The following is a 17,920-nucleotide window of genomic DNA, read 5'->3' on the forward strand; positions in this document are numbered from 1 at the left end:
CGATCACAAAAGTGCTATTAACTTCATTATCTTTTCAGCTTCATGAGTGGTAACAAACTGGCAGATTAGTTAGTTCCATGTCCTGTGACATCACTACACTGATCTAATTTTAGGGGCTGAAAAGTGTGATTGTGCAAAAAAAAAAAAAATCCACAGTCACTCATGCATAGGGCCAATCCTGGCAATTGATATAATCATTTCACATTTTTTTAACCTTTAATACCATCTAAGAAATGCATGCTCATATAGCAAAGAAATTTGAATACATTTGGAAAAAACTCTAACCGGGATCCAAGATGGTGCTGAGAGCAGACGTGCGCGAAGCAGCTCCTGACTCTCAATAGAAATCTATCGCTTGGGAGTGACCACAGACCTGTAATGGGAAAGAGGAAAGGGAAGCCCAATATGCCTGCCTCCACAGGCAGGGTGAACCCCCTCCCACACGGCAGACGACTTTGGAGGAGTTGGGTATGCGAGCGCCGGGAACCAGAGTAGACGCTTCGAGGGGTCCGGGAGATACATTAGACTATAGCGCTGAGGGAGTGTCATTAAGTCCTCCCCCAACTGCTGCACCTCCAAGACCTGGAGGAGAGGCGGTGGCAGCGAGGGAACAGAATGCCAAGTCCGGAAGCGGGATCCCTGCGGCTGTGAGTGGAGACCCCCGTTGCCACGTCGACGCCCGTGGGAGCAACAACCCAGGCAGGTTCTGTGAGACAGATACCTGTGTCTGAGGGAATTCAAGGCGAGCCCTCCGTGAGGACTGGAGTTATGTTGAAACCTGTGGCTGTTTCAATGGATATATTGTGGGAAGTGATCCAAGGACTGAACACAAGCCTACAACAATTATCAGGTATTTTGCGGGGTGACGTGGCAGAATTAAAACAGGCTCAAAGTGACTTTTCTGGTAAGATGGAAGAGCAGACGACCAAAATGGAGGTTATAGATAAGGACATGAAATCAGTGAAATCTTCAACATTAACATTAATAAAAGATAGTAACTTCCAAAAATGCAAGATAGAATATTTAGAGAATCAGATAAAGAGAAACAATTCACGATTTTTGAATTTCCTCAAGTCTCCTCTTATTCCAGCATTAGAGATGTTGAAAAAATATACTGTGGAGGTATTGGGTATTCCCCCTGAGGGTTTCCCACCAATTACCAAAACTTAGTATATTACCGGCACTGGAATAAGAAGATTGCCTGTCTCTCCTCAATCTGACTTAAATTTAACGGATTTCCTTGAAAATTCTGTGGAAGTCATAACAGAAAGAACAACATTGCTGGTTACGTTTGCCCTGGAACCAGATCATAATAACATATTTAGACTTTATTTCCACCACATGAACTCTCTTTTCCTAGGATCAAAAATACAGACTTTTCCGGATCTCTCAAGAGATACACAAAAAAGAAGAAAAGATTTTTTGTTATTAAAAGCAAGAGTACTTCAAATAGGGGGGACTTTTCTTCTTAAATTTCCATGCAAATGTTGTGTTTCTTTGAATTCCACAAATTATATGTTTTTTGACCCAGGGAAGTTGATAGAATTTATCTCTTCTAAAGAATAATGTTGTAGCAGTTCTTGATCACTAGCGCTAAGTCTCGGCTGCGCTACGCAGGTTCCTTCTGTTCTATAGTTTGTAATTGTTTCAATCAATATAATTGAGATTTAAAAATCATATTTCCTATATCTTGGATCAATTAATTGTGGACTAAAAATCATGTGTGTTATTTTCCCATTAGGATTTAATTTCCTGATTTTTCTTTCTTTATATTCAAATTTATGTTTTATTGCATAAATGTAAATGTGAAAATTCATAAATAAAAAAATAAAAGAAATTTGAATAAATTTGTATATCTTTCACAAAGTCATGAAACTTGAAGCATGAATCATTCTATATTGCAGTTGTCTTACTCCTCCTCCTCCTCTCTAATACTTCTTTCAGTTGCTCTAAATTGATTAATCTGTGTTTTCAATTCAGTATCTTCTGTTATAAACTTTGTTTATTCCGTTGTCTTTTGGGAGTTTATTGATGTTTTTTTCTGGCTTCTTACAGGATTCCAGTTTCTAACCTGGTAGATAGTTGGGCATCCCTACTTAGCCTCCTGAAAGATTCCATACAGCTTAATCTTCCGGCACCAGGACAGTTTATCATACTTGGGTGAGCCATTCAGTATTTTCATTCAGAATTTAATCACATTTATGTTCAGTCATTCTAGCCTAGTGGTGCAGCATAGAGTGAACTGAATTCTGCACACCTCATTCTGCATTCATTTTCCAATAACATGATCTCAAAACTAGCTTTTCTCTCCTTTCCACGGTCAGTTATGCTTTGCTATGTTGTGAAATAATTCAGTACACACCTTTGACTTCTTGTTCCATCACATAACGTATGAATTACTTTGGGATGCAGTTCCAGTTTCTATAGAACTGGTCAGTACACAGATAATATTTCTACATCTGGCTGTCTGACTTGACTCTACTGAAAACAGGGAAGCTACAGTGAGTTTCTGACAAGCTTGTAGAAACCCCATAGAAACCTACCACCTAAATGATGGCACTTTCCCTTCCTTAAGTCCATACTGTTCTGATTTGCTGACATTCAAGACCTGTTTCTAGAGTTGTGCAACATTGGAGTGCTGACTGCAGCTAACAGTGCTGTCATTTGAGCCTGAACTTTTCAATGCATGACAGATTATTGATGTAGTCTACAGCCAGCAACCTGTTTAAAGAAAAATAAATGACGTTTTAACAGGTTCAGAGTATTCACTTTTATCATAAGTCATCAGTTATACATATTTATTGCACTTCACTGAACATTTGCTAGAGCTTTGTTGCAACTAGAATGCCAGAAAATTCTTATTCATAGAAGTATTGTGTACAAAAAATGATATTTTACAATTTTGCATACTGTATTAAAATACAGTATAATCGGTAACTTTGGTAATTAGGCTTCAGAAAAAAAATGTTTACTTAGAGGCAGAATGTTTCAGTTTTTAGTAACACTTTTCCACAGGAATGAAGTAATGGCACACTATAATAAAGGCCTCTGGTTTTCAGTGAGTTTACTTCATTAATCCAAATATCCAAAACGGAGCTCTGAACTGCAAGCATTGTCAACTTCTTCCAGCAATATAGCAGTGTCAGCAGTGTTTGTTATGTCAGCAGTTGAAATGAGTGCTGCTTGCAACTCCTCTTGTGCTCTACTGATTGCGAAATGAAATTCCCCGAAAATCAGAAACCTTAACAATAAATCACTAGACCACTCTCCCTATACTCACACTCCCTGTTTTCCTTCTCATCCCCTACAGTGCACTTTCTTCCCTTCTCCTAGCTTGTCCTCTTCAACACACTCTCTCCCTCTCATCGCCCAACACTCTCTCCTCCTCAACACTCTGTCATTACCAAACACTTTCTTTCCCCAATACACTCTCCATCCTCATCATCCAACACTCTTTACTCCCCTACACATCGTCCTCTTGCGCCCCTAGTTCATCTCCCTGCCATACTTTCTGCTTACCTCACCTTCTCATCCCAGTCTCTCTCATCCTCCACACCTCTTCTAGCTGTCAGCCTCCAAAGCTGGTGTCCCTATCCCTGTGTCAGTCTGTCTCCTGTTCAGTGACCCAGACCAGGGGTTGGCAACTCCGGTCCTCCAGAGCCACAGGCAGGTCAGGTTTTCAGGATATCCACAATGAATATGCATGAGATAGATTTGCATACCATGGAGGCAGTGCTTGCAAATCTATCTCCTGCATATTCATTGTGGATATCCTGAAAACCTGACCTGCCTGCGGCTCTCGAGGACCAGAGTTGCCTACCCCTGACCCAGACCATATACCCCAAAATTCTATATATGGCGCCAACCCAACATGTTCACCCAACTGAATTGGCTAATGAGCCAATTAGTGCCAATAATTGTGTTCTGTTTGGCACCAATTTAAATTTGTGCCCACATCTGCGCTGTTCTGTAACAATGTGTGCCCAAATCCCATAGCGTGCAACTCAAAAGGGGATGTGGTCATGGGAGGCGCATGGGCAGGCCAGGGGCATTCCTAAAATTTGCATGCAGTGTTATAGAGTACCGGGGATATGCGGCCAATTTGGGCACCGTGAATTACTCCTGGCTTCGGCAGGCGTAAATCCTGGCACCCAAATTTGGGAGCCAAAATAGGCACTCAATGCTATTCTATAATAGGCGCTCCTCAACTTTGAGTGCCCATTATAAAATATCATTGAGCACTGATTTTGTTTTTCAGCGCCAATGTTTGAGCGCCATGTACTGAATCTAGCCCATAGTGCAGAAAGAACACAGCAACTCTGCCTCCCATGGGCTTGCAAAGCTGGCTATTTTACATTGCTACACTCCTATGGGCTGACAAGTGAGAATTTCTGCTCAGAAAACAGTAAGTTTTGTGCTGGGGGAATTCTACATGGTACAGTTACACAAAATTCATCCTGGGAAGGTAGCCATGGTTGTAGTGAGTGCTTCCTATAAGTCTGGTTTTATGTTAGATACCTCTGCCCCGTTTCTTATGCTGCAGAATTAGCATATATGATAATGATGATGTTGATATTTTTTTAGTGTACTGAATGAGTTTATTATGAAGAACCCAAATTTGGAGAATAAGAAGGATCAAAGAGATCTTCAGGTAACGGCACATCTTTAGCTTTCTGTACAGTTTTACAACTCTTGGAAAAAGCTTTGTCTCTGCATTTTCGGGTGCTTTGTTCTTAATTTAGACCAGAATCAACAGGCATGACGATTCATAACATATATTTCTAGTGGCATGAAAATCACCCATAGTAAAATGTTTTTTTTTCCCCCCATGTATATGAGCCTCTTTCAGTTATTTATATTATGCAAGACATTATGGAATTATTTACTGTGTTCCACATACTTCATACTTTGACCCTAGACAGCAGAGAAGGAGGATATGACTTGAAGTAGCTCTGCTTCTGTCATTCGGTGAAGAGAGGGAAAGAGAGAGAATCTACTATGGAGAAAGAGGAAGGCCATCATCTACTATATATTACTATAGAGAGTATGTCGACAGAGCACTGTGTGAACAAAGGGAGCTGCTGAGGGAGAGAAATCTAAGAAACAATATTAGAAATGGGGGAAGGGTGAATGATAGTTTATAGCTCTTTGAGCAGGGACTGTCTTTAGTGTATGGTGTTGCGTTTGCCTTGTAGCGCTATAGAAATGATAAGTAGTAGTAGTAGTGATGGAAGATTGCAAGAGAAAACAGAGGGAGAATATGTGAGATCTGGGAGGGGAAAACACTGGAGGGAGAACAGGAAATAGAAGCAAGGGTGGTGGTGGGATGCAAGGAGGGACAGGGCTAGGGTTAGAGTGCAGTGCTTTGGACTAGTTAAAGCACTAGGCTGCAGAAGGAGAGAGCTAGATTGAGGGGGGGGGGGGCGTCTTCTCCAAATATGGATTATCCATTTCCCAATTCTCTATAATTCTTTCCCCCTTCCATCCAGTTCCTCAAGATTCCCTGCCATCCAGTAGTTCTTCCGCCAAACTGGTCCTTAAGATCTCTTTCCCCCATCAGAAAAAAAACAGAGGACAATTTTCAGCATGATTTATGTGGGTAAAAAGCATTTAACTGCTTGTGAGACCCCGGGCAAGGGTTATGGGGTGGCCCTCTCAATAACACAGTTGGACAAGATTGTAAACATGAAATAAGTGCTTTTATTAACTTAAATCCTGAGGCCTGTTCTTTCACAGGCTTAGAACAAAAAGTAAAGTTTCTTATCTTTATAGGGGACAAGAGTTTGCATGGGCCTGTGTCCTACAGGACCCAAAACACAGTCTGTGGCCTGTGACAGCCACTCCCCAAACACGGTTTGTAGTTTCTCTCTTTGTATTTCCAGGTCTGGCTCAAGCCAGACCTGAGAACAAGGCTCACAGTTCTTCAAATAAAAGATTGGCTTACCTCATCCAGGTCACAGCAGCTAAACTGTATGCTGAGGTGTCAGTTCTTCCTTCCCTAGGCCTCCTTAACCTCAGCCAGGCCCTATCTTTTAAACTCCCAGGTATTAACTCCAGCACTCTCTGCTCACTTCCTTCTGGGATGGAATCAGTGCTCTTAAGGTGGCCTAGTCTAGTTAGAGAGGGACTTTTCTTAAGGGTGAGCAGCACTGTTGTATAAATCCCCATCACACTCCTGTTAATCAGTTCTCGGAAAACTGCCTTTCCTCTATTCACAACTGGTGTAGTGTTCAATGTGTGTGCTTTATATTCACACTGAGAAGAGGGGCTTCAGGGGCATGTTTGAGCCAGGGCAGGAGCATACCCTTGTTGGTGACATTTTCAAATTTGTGTGTACTTTTTCTAGCCAAACTTTACCTGCAGAAAAGGCAGGTGCAAGTGTAAGGCATCCATGGCAATTTTCAAATTGATATTCCTTATAAAAAAATGTTTGCGGACTTTACACCAAATCTGGAAATTGCCTCCAAATTAAATGATTCATACACAAAAAGAAGGTTAAAAAAAACGATTTTGTAATGAAAAATATAATTAACATCAATATGTAAAACTATGTAAATTTAGGTGTTGCAGAATTGCCACTGTGTTTCCAAACTTCAGCCACAAAACTTACCAATGAGCTACCACAGGAGACTGATGACTGTTTTTCTGAAACAGAATTAAAAAAAAAAAACAAATTAATATATTAGTGTCCAGTTAAAAAAAGTTTAATCCCTTCATTTCTCAACTTTCTGTAACTAAATGGAAATATTTCTCAGCAAATTCACATGATAAATAAAAATGTCATCATGAAAGCAGTTGTCACATTTAACCTCATTGTTACAGAATTTGCATCAGTTTTAAAAGCAAAAGTCTGTATTGAATAAATATATTTATGTGATGTTTTCCTTTTATTGTTAATTGTGAATAGCTTCTCCTCTAGTGGTAGACTATAGGGATGGGGTGTATTTCTTTAAGAATCATCTCTTATGTAAATGATGTTTCTCCGAGGACAAATAGGCATCATAATCTCACATGTGGGTGACGTCATCCACGGAGCCTGGTACGGACACTGCCATAGTGCACTGTCACTTTAAAACTTAGAGGTAGTACCCCCACCACGCTTGCACAGGTGCCTTCCCGCTCAATGCTCAAGCATGGGAACAGCAATCTTAATGTTTTCCGCAGAGCAGATTGATTGGTTTTCTAATCTCTCCTCAGCATGTCAAACTTTTGCCTTTTGGTGCCTTCCCTTTTTCGGAATATTTTTTCTAAATATTCCTTTTCTGTATTAATTTGGTTAAATTTATTCATTAAATTATTTTTCGGCCTTTGGGCCCTCTGAGTCCTTCTTTTTCCCAGGAAGCATTGACCATGTTGGTGTACACCACTGCTCGAGCACCCAGGGCCTTTCAACCTTGTGTCAGCCATTTTTCCCTCCATGTCAATGAGGGTGCCAAGTGGGTTTTAAGAAGTGTACTCGATACAATAAGACTATTGCAAGCACAGACCCCCATAACTGATGTGTTCATTGCTTGGGTCCGGAGCACTGGGACATACGTTGTCTGTGCATTCAAGCCAGGATCCTTAAAGCCTACAGAGTCATATGTGAAGACATTTTAGGTTCTGCATCAACTTCCACATCTGCATCAAGCATGGCAGGGGATTTGGCACTCGATGCAGAACCTGCATCAATGTCGGCATTGACATCGGGTGCACTGATGCATCATTGAGATGATTGCATAAACTCTCTATGTCCTCTTTGCCACGTGCATCGTTCTCCCTCCAGGCATTTTTCCAACACCTCCCTGCATTGATATCCTTGATGCACGGGAAGTGTCCATGCTGCAGTGACTACTCTCCTTCTTTCCAACTAATTTCTCATCAAGAACCATTGAGGTCTTCAAGATCTCCTATTCCTGCACAGGCTACTACTCAGGCTGCATTCATGCCGCTTTCTCAGCCAGAAACAATGCCTACTCTACAGGAGGAAATCTGTGCTATACGCAGGTAGGAGATCTCAGGGCTACTGCATTCACAGTCTATTCAGGCTTACAGGGTGCTTGCACCAGCCTCAACCCAGCCCATCAGTACATGGGAGATACAGTGATGGGGAGAGGTCCCACACACTAGTTTGGCGCCAAACATCAGGGGGCAGCATGAACCTGACCGACACATTGACATAGGCGGAAACTTTCTGCAACCTCGGAGACTCTCTAATCAACACTTTCTTCCACTTACTTCCCAAGAACAATACTTTGAAGAGTCAGACTCGGACCTCTCCTGTGAGACAGATCATAACCCACAGGATCCAAGAGGACCTATCGACAGAGGAATCCTTTGACATTCCATCTGATCCTTCTCCGTCACTTGAGAGACTTAGGTCTCCTCCGGAAAGTATATCCTTTCCTGGCTTTGACCATGAGATAGCTTAAACCATACCTTTCAAGTTAGAGATAGAGGAAGAACCTCATTCATTACTCTTTGAGGTTCTAGATTATGACTCTCCTCCTAGAGAAAGGATCACTGTTCCACTTCATACAATTATGAAAAATACTCTGATCAAAAACTGGGAGACTCCACCAGCAGTTCAAGTTGCTCCAAAGAAAATTGATACAGTGTATAGGATACACAAATGCACTGGGTTTCAGAAGAATCAGTTAAGTCCTCATTTCCTAGTTGTAGAAACTGCTTTAAAACGCACTCACAGTGAGAGATCTCATGCTTCTACTCCTCCAGGCAGAGAAGCTAGAACGTTGGACTCTTTTGGCAGAAAAGCATTTCAGGCTTCAGTGCTAACCAATTGCATATTAGATTATCAACTTTATTCCACAATTTACTTGAAATCTCTAATACAGAATACTCTCTCCTTTGCAGCATTCCTTCCCTCTGAGAAGGCTGTTGAGTTTCTTAAACTTCACATGAAACATCTAGACTGTAGTAAATATCTGGCAAGGCACTCCTTTGATGTTTCTTCATGCATTTCTGCCTTAGGAGTAGGAGGGCGGCGCCTTTCCTAGCTCAAGGTGTCCGACCTCGAAACTGCTGTCCATGAGCATCTAGCAGATGTCCCTTATTATGGAGATATTTTCTTTAGTGACAAAATCATGGAAGTGGCCGACCTAATTAAAAAACATACAGATACTATAAAAACTCTATCCAAGCCACAGACTTCTGCTACCTCTCCTTCTAGAGGATTTTCAGGAGGATTTTGGTGCTCCACTTACTATATATCTAAGCGTCATTACACTCCTCCTCCTCTACCACCTCAAAGGATTACACCCCAGTGCTCAAATCTGAGTAAGCAGCAGGGTCAAAAGTCTGACTTCTTGGTTTAAACAACAACCCACTATTTGACACCTTCCTAGAGAACATTGCCACTATACAGTTGTCCATGCCAAGCAACCTACTGAAAGGAGATACACACGTCCTCTTTCATCAAAGGTAGCCTCTCATAACCTCTGACCATTGGGTTCTACATAACATACAGCATAGTTACGCTCTGCATTGTGGAAAAAAAGACCTCGCAATCATCCACCAAGAAAATCTCATTTCAGCTCCCTCCAGGTGACACTACTTCGAGAGGAGCTCCTTGCCCTCCTCCAGCTGAATGCAATAGAATCAGTTCCTCCGCCGGACAGGTATCAACGGTTCTATTCCACATACTTTCTCATACCAAAAAAAGACAGGGGGAGTATGACCAGTTCTCGTTCTGCGAGACTTAACCAAGTTTCTACCCAAGAAAAGTTTTTCACGGTTTCTGTGGGATCACTACTTCCCATGATACAACTCAACAACTGGCTTTGCTCTCTACCACATACCTATTCTCCCTGCACACAAGAAGTTCTTCTGTTTCTGCTGTGGGACTCTACACTTCCTCCATTTCCACTGTGGGACTCTGCACTATCAACACAAGGTCTTACCGTTCAGTTTGGCTTCGATATTTTGTGTCTGGATTTTCAAAAGGCATTTGACAAAGTACCTCATGAAAGACTCCAGAGGAAATTGGAAAGTCATGGAATAGGAGGTACTGTCCTATTGTGGATTAAAAACTGGTTAAAAGATAGAAAACAGAGAGTAGGACTAAATGGTCAGTATTCTCAATGGAGAAAGGTAGATAGTGGGGTTCTCTAGGGATCTTTGCTGGGACTGCTGCTTTTTAACATATTTATAAATGATCTAGAGATAGGAGTAACTAGTGAGGTAATTAAATTTGCTGATGATACAAAGTTATTCAAACTTGTTAAATCGTGAGAGGATTGTGAAAAATTACAAGAGGACCCTAAGAGACTGGGCATCTAAATGTCAGATGACGTTTAATTTGAGCAAGTGCCTAAGAAAGCAAATAGAATGTTAGTTATTATTAGGAAAGGAATGGAAAACAAAAATGAGAACATTATAATGCCTTTGTATCGCTCCATGGTGCAACCGCACCTCCAATATTATGTTCAATTCTGGTCACCGCATCTCAAAAAAGATGTAGTGGAATTTGAAAAGGTACAGAGAAGGACGGCGAAAATGATAAAGGGGATGGGACGACTTCCCTATTAGGAAAGGCTAAAGGGGCTAGGGCTCTTCAGCTTGGAGAAAAGACGACTGAGGGGAGATATGATAATAGTCTATAAAATAATGAGTGGAGTAGAACGGGTGGACATGAATAGCTTGTTCACTGTTTCCAAAAACACTAGGTCTAGGGGCATGCAAAAAAGCTAGAAAGAAGTAAATTTAAAACAAATCTGAGAAAATATTTCTTCACTCAACGTGTAATTAAACTCTGGAATTTGTTAATGTAGTAAAAGTGGTTAGCTTAGTGGGGTTTAAAAAAGGTTTGGATGGTTTCCTAAAGGAAAAGTCCATAGACCGTTATTAAAATGGACTTGGGGAAATCCACTGCTTATTTCTAGAATAAGCATCCCCTCATTTAAACATAAATAAGTGTGAGCTGCTCCACTGACAGTTTGTTGTGTATGGTTCAAATTATAAGTGGTGGAGGGTTGCCATTTTTTGTTATATTTTTTGATTATTTTTAGAATAAGCAGCATAAAATGTATTGTACTGTTTTGGAATCTTGCCAGGTACTTGTGACCTGGATTGGCCACTGTTGGAAATAGGATACTGGGCTTGATGGACCTTCAGTCTGTCTCAGTATGGAATACTTAAGGCTTCTCGAGTCATCACAAAGTAGGTGGGTCCCTACAGAAGAAATGACAACATATCAACCTCATGGAATTGCAAGCAGTCTGAACACCCTCACAACTTTCCAAGACCGCATTCTCGATCAGATAATACATGTTTGCACAGACAACCAGGTTGCGATGTACTACCTGAACAAACAAGGAAGGACAGGTTCTTATTACCTCTGTCGGCAAGCAATCCAGATATGGATGGGCAGCTTCTTGAAACATCTCTATAAGAGCTGTTTACCTAGCTGGCAAACAGAATGCTGTGGCAGACAAATTGAGCAGAGTCCTTCAACCTCATGAATGGTCCCTCAGCATCTCTGTAATTTGTTGAATATTCCAGCAGTGGGGAACCCTAGCGATAAACGCATTTGCTTCTCAAAACAACAAGCTTTCCCCACTTTTGTTCCAGGATATATGCTCCCAACTGTACAGCCCCAGATGCCTTCTTGCTCCACTGGGGAATGGACCTTCTCTGTGCCTTTCCCCCACTACTCTTAGGGAAAGCTCTTCTCAAACTGTGTCAAGACCAAGGGAGCATAATTGCTACCTACTGGCCACGTCAAATCTAGTTCCCTCTTCTCCTAGAGTTATCATCCAAAGAACCATTAAGGTTAGATCCTTTTCCAACCCTAATAACACAGAATGAGAGGTCTCCTCCATCCAGACTCTCACTCTCTAGCCCTGATGGCTTGGTTCCTGACGACATAGATGTGCGTTCCTTAAACCTTCCTCGCAGAGTCTGTAGGATACTCCTAGCCTCTAGAAACCTTCTACATAGAAATGTTACTGTTTCAAGTGGAAAAGATTTTCCCACTGGTGTGCAGCCAGAGCACTCAACCCTGCTAGGAGCTCTCTGCCTAACCTTATGAAGTACCTCCTCCATCTTTCAGATTCTGGCCTCAAAATAACTTTAATCAGAGTACGTGAGTGCCATTAGCACATTTCATTTCAAAGTTGATAATAAGCCAGTTTCTGTTCATCCCTGAATAATAAGATTCATGAAAAGTTTATTTTATTCCAAATCTATCAAACCACCTCCTATGTTTTGGGTTCTCAATGTCAACCTAACAGCTCTCATGAAATCTCCTTTTGAACCACTTAATTCTTGTTCTCTGAGGTTCCTCACATATAAGGTAGTGTTCTTAATAGTTCTTGCTTCTGCCAGAACAGTAAGTGAGCTTCAAGCCCTTGTGGCAGAGCCACCTTACACCAGGTTCTACCATGACAGGATTGTACTCTGAACCCACCTCAAATTCCCTAAAGTGGTATCGGAGTTCCACCTCATTCAGTCTACTGTATTTCCTGTTCTTCTTCCCTAATCCACACTCTTATTCTGGAGAAGCAGCACTGCATACCTTAGACTGCAAGCATGCTCTAGCATATTATCTGGAGCATACAAAACCTCATGGGAAGTCCTCCTAGCTTTTTGTATCCTTCGACCCTAATAGATTAGGAATATCCATCATCAAACATACTATCTCTACTTGGCTTGCTGACTGTGTCTCCCAACACGTATACTCAGGCTGGGTTTGACCCTTCAAGGCTGGGTCACTACTCAATATAAGAGCCATGGCGGCTTTAGTAACCCAGTTCCATTCTGCCTCCATTGAAGACATTTGCAAGGGGGCTATGTGATCTATCCACACCTTCACTGCTCGCTACTGTCAGGAGCAGGATTCTAGGCAGTATACCAGGTTAGGACAGGCAGTCCTGCAGAATCTTTTTGCTGCTTAAAAGTATACTCCACTCTCTAGCCCTTTTTTTTTTCCACTATGCTCACTATCTACTTAGAAGCCAAAAATTCATTTGTGTTGTGAGCCTGGTAGCTAGTGAGTCCCACGTGTGAGAATATTATGCCTGCTTTTCCTCGGCGAAAACTATATCACTTACCTATAGCAGATATTCTCTGAGGACAGCAGTGATATATTCTCACATCCATCCCCCCTCCCATTGGAGTTGTCTTCTTACCTTTAGTACTGTACTACACTTGAGTGTCAGGTGGGAAGACACCTGTGTGTGTGCGGTGGGGACACTGCCTCAAGGTTTTAAAGTGACAGTGCACTATGGCAGTGTCCACATGGGGCTCCGTGGATGACATCATCCACATGTGAGAATGTGTGTCTGCTGTCCTCAGAGAACTCTGCTACAGGTAAATAGCTTAGTTTTACTCTGTCTCATTTCCTTGTATTTTAGACTGTAATCTGAAAGGTGATAATAAATAAAAGCAAAAGTCCATATATACTTCTTTGAAAATTGCCTAAAGAAAAAGTAACTGTAGGCAGTTGGTCCTACTTTTTCTGTAGGTTTTGTTTACAATTAAAAACAGTACACTTAGTTTTGAAAATCCCAAAATAGGTGGGATGTTGCACCTGCCCTAACTTCACCTGCCGGAGCATCTCCACTCTTATGGTGGTCAATGTTGAATTAGCAAAACCACAACAAGATCTGTGACAGCAAAATGAGGGGCCCTTTGTTGGCTAGCCTGCAGCATTTCAGGAACTTTTGGGACGTTACGGCTGATGAATCACCCCAGTACAATAAGATAAATGATATTTTTACACTACGGAGGGTTAATGTATCTGGGTTTTAAAAAAGCTTTGGACAAGTTCCTGGAGGGAAAAGTCCATAGTCTGCTATTGAGGTAGATATGGGGAAGCCACTGCTTTCCCTGGGATTGGTCCAAATGAAACAACCCAATGCCCAAATGAAACTTAGTTGTTTTAAATGTTAAACTTAAGAGGCTCATGTAAATTTTATAAGACCTCAGAGGCGACTTATTTCACAAGGGCCACTCTATCCTTGACTCGCCTGCCTGTTCACAGGTCTACTACATTTAGAACTTCTTTCAATTTATTAATTTATATCCAAACTTGTGAGATTTTCTTCAAAAATGTTTTATCGTTTCACTTAAAATATAGAATCAATGGTACTTAGCTTCAGCATATAGAATCTACATTGGGTTGTTTCATTTGGACTGCATGTTTGCCCCCGCCTTGAAGAATATCTTGGTCAATTAATTGTGATTCATCGTGCCCTGGATTGGTAGCATGGAATGTTGCTACTATACTGGTTTCTGCCAGGTACTTGTGTCCTGAATTGGCCACTGTTGGAAACAGGATACTGAGTTAGATGGACCATTGGTCTGACCTAGTGTGGCTATTCTTATGTTCTTATGATTTAAACCTGCTTCTTCTGTTATATTTCAATCTTGAATTAGCTCATTTCTGTAGGTAAAAGTTTTATGTGGAAATATCTCTAAAAATTACGCTCTCAATGTCCATATGCTTCCTCAGATATCTAAGAGTTGATATGTGGAAGTATTGGCTGCATGTATACCAAACACAAAATATACTGTAGAAATCACAATATCATTGTGTTGAAATAGGCCTGGATTAAAGTTTTGTATGTTGGGACTGGGGACACTGAATATCCAAGTGGCAGGTGAACTTTAGTATGAGCAACTGCAAAGTGATGTACAAAGGGAAAAGCAAACCAAACTATATATAAACATGATGCAAGGTTCCACATTAGGAGTCCTTCCCCCCCCCCCCCCCCCCCGCCCCCACACACACACACACCAGGAAAATGATCTAAATGTCATTGCTGATATGTGGAAGTCCTATGCTCACTCTGGAGCAGCGGCCAAGAAAACAAATAGATTATTAGGAATTAAATGGAGAATAAAACAGAAAATATCATAATACATTGCTCCACTGTGCAACCATACCTAGAATATTATCAGGCTTATTTTCAAAAGAGAAGAATGACCATCTTTCGACACAAATCGGAAGATGGGCGTCCTTCTCACAGGGTCGCCCAAATTTGCATAATCGAAAGCCAGTTTCAGGCATCCACAACTGCTTTCCATCGCGGGGACAACCAAAATTCACGTGGATGTGTCAGAGGCGTAGCGAAGGCGGGACTTGGGCGTGCCTAACACATGGGCGTCCTCGACCCATAATGGGGGGAAAAAGGGCATCCCTGATGAGCCCTTGGACGATTTTACCTGGCCCTGTTTTTCTTATGATCAAGCCACAAAAAGTTGCCCGAACGTGTCAGAGGCGTAGCGAAGGCGGGACTTGGACGTGCCTAACACATGGGCATCCTCGACCCATAATGGGGAAAAAAGGGCATCCCTGACGAGCACTTGGACGATTTTACCTGGTCCTGTTTTTCTTATGACCAAGCCACAAAAAGGTGCCCGAACTGACCAGATGACCACCGGAGAGAATCGGGGATGACCTCCCCTTACTCCCCCAGTGGTCACTAACTCCTTCCCACCCTCAAAAAACATCTTTAAAAATATTTTGTGCCAGCCTCTATGCCAGCCTCAAATGTCATGCTCCGGTCCATGACAGCAGTATGCAGGTCTCTGGAGCAGTTTTAGTGGGTGCAGTGCACTTCAGACAGGCAGACCCAGGCCCATCCCCCCCTACCTTTTACACTTGTGGTGATATATGTGAGCCCTCCAAAACCCACCACAAACCCACTGTACACACATCTAGGTGCCCCCTTCACCCGTAAGGGCTATGGTAATGGTGTACAGTTGTGGATAGTGGGTTTTGGGGGGCTCAGCACACAAGGTAAGGGAGCTGTGTACCTGGGAGCAATTTATGAAGTTCACTACAGTGCCCCCTAGGGTGCCCAGTTGGTGTCCTGGCATGTCACGGGGACCAGTGCACTACAAATGCTGGCTCCTCCCATGACCAAAGGGCTTGCATTTGGTCGTTTCTGAGATGGGCATCCTTGGTTTCCATTATCGCCGAAAATCAGAAACGACCAAGTCTAGGGACGACCATCTCTAAGGATGACCTAAATGTCAAGAATTGGGCGTTTCCGACCTAATTATCGAAACGAAAGATGGACGTCCATCTTGTTTCGATAATGCGGGTTTTCCCGCCCCTCCACTGGGACATTTTGCAAGGACGTCCTCAGCAAAACTTGGGCGTTCCTTTCGATTATGCCCCTCCACGTGTGATTCGGGTCACCACATCTCAATAAAAGATATGGAGGAATTAGAAAAGGTAGAGAGAAGGGTGATCAAAATGGTAAAGGAGATGTAACAACTCCCTTATGAGGAAAGACGAAAGAGTTTAGGGTTCTTCAGCTTAGAGAAGAGACAGCTGAGGGGGAGATATGATAGAGATCTATAAAATGAGTGGAGTGGAATGGGTAGACTCGAATCTCTTCTTTACTCTTTCCATAAATAAACGTGCTAAGCGGCATGCAGTGAGGTTACTAAATAATGCATTTAAATCAAAACGGGCACAACATTTCTTCACTCAATATATAATTGAGCTCTGGAATTCATTGGCAAGAATGCGGTAAAAACGATTAGAGTAGCAGGGTTTTAAAAAAGGAAGTGGATGTGAGGAAGATCCACTGCTTATTCCTGAGATAAGCAGCTTTGAATCTATTTACTCTTTTGGGATCTTGCCAGGTACTTAGAACGTGGATTATTCACTGTTGGAAACAGGATACTATGCCTGATGGACCTTCAGTCTGTCCCAGTATGGTAATGCTTATGTTTTTATGTCCAATCTTGGCTTAAATTAATTAGTTTAAAGCTTCTTTGCTTGTTTTTTTGTTTTGCATGCTATAGGATGTGATTCATAAAATAGTGGACGCCATTGGAGCCATTGCTGGCTCATCATTGGAACAGACAACATGGTTGAGACGAAACCTAGAGGTCAAGCCTTCTCCCAAGATAATGGTTGATGGAGCTAATATGGAATCGGACATTGAAGGTATCCATAACACTGAACTTTTGGCTAAATAATGCTTCTGTCCCCCCCCCCCCCCCCCCCTCCTACAGGTTATAAGCAAAGGAACTTAACTCATTCAGTTTGTTTTACACTAAATGTGTATGCACAGTGCTGCTGTTCAGTAAGATCTAGTTATTCCTAGTGTACTCGGCACTGTTTTTATAAGAGGTGCAGTAGTTAATTCAAAATGTTACTTTGAAAATGAAATGTAAATGCAGTAGTAACAAGAAGGCTTACTACTTAATGGGCTATGTGCAGGGCCGTGCCAATACGGTAAGCGGGGTAATCACCGCAGGGGGGTGCCGACCTCTGGAGGGTGCCGCCGCGGTGCTTACTCTCTCCGCTTACCTGAGCTCCATGCCGCCGAGGCCTTTAAACCTTTTACCTCCGAGGCTCTGACAGTCGCAGCAGCGTCAGTGAAAGCGCTGCCGACGTCTCCCTTCCCTTTGCGCTCGTTGGTTCCCTCAGTGTCCCGCCTTCTTCTGATGTCAGAAGAAGGTGGGACACTGAGAGAACCAACGAGCGAGAAGGGAGGGGAGACGTCGGCAACGCTTTCACTGACGCTGCTGCGACCAGAGGTAAAAGATTTAAAGGCCCCAGGGCGCGGAGCTGAGGTAAGGGAAGGGCAGAGAGGCATGGATGGGAGAGGACAAATTGCTGGAAATGGAGGGGAGGGGAGAGAGGAGGATTGCTGGCTATGGATGGAGGAGGGAAGGGCAGAGAGGGACAAGGATGGACATGGATGGGAGGGCAGGGCCCAGGGAGAGGACAAATTGCTGGAAATGGAGGGGAGGGGAGAGAGAAGAATTGCTGGCTATGAATGGAGGAGGGAAGGGCAGAGAGGGACAAGGATGGACATGGATGGGAGGGCAGGACCCAGGGAGAGAGGAGAAATTGCTGGAAATGGATATAGAGCAAGAAATGAAGAAGAAAGGAGGAAAGTAAAGAAATAAATGGAAAGGAAGCCCTGGAAACGGAGTTAAGAGGACAGATAGC

General features: G+C 42.5%; 1 protein-coding gene across 2 annotated transcripts in view; it reads left to right on the forward strand.

The window, feature by feature from the left end:
* Positions 1 to 17,920, forward strand: part of DOP1A (DOP1 leucine zipper like protein A) — a 227,795-nt gene that overhangs the window by 166,360 nt on the left and 43,515 nt on the right. For both annotated transcript variants that reach the window (XM_030199075.1, XM_030199077.1), the window contains 3 exons: positions 2,056 to 2,160; positions 4,585 to 4,651; positions 16,762 to 16,906. In XM_030199075.1, the coding sequence (XP_030054935.1) occupies positions 2,056 to 2,160; positions 4,585 to 4,651; positions 16,762 to 16,906 (317 nt within the window). The remainder of the gene's footprint in view (positions 1 to 2,055; positions 2,161 to 4,584; positions 4,652 to 16,761; positions 16,907 to 17,920) is intronic.

Source organism: Microcaecilia unicolor, chromosome 3, assembly GCF_901765095.1.
Source record: "Microcaecilia unicolor chromosome 3, aMicUni1.1, whole genome shotgun sequence".
Taxonomy (NCBI): Eukaryota; Metazoa; Chordata; class Amphibia; order Gymnophiona; family Siphonopidae; genus Microcaecilia; species Microcaecilia unicolor.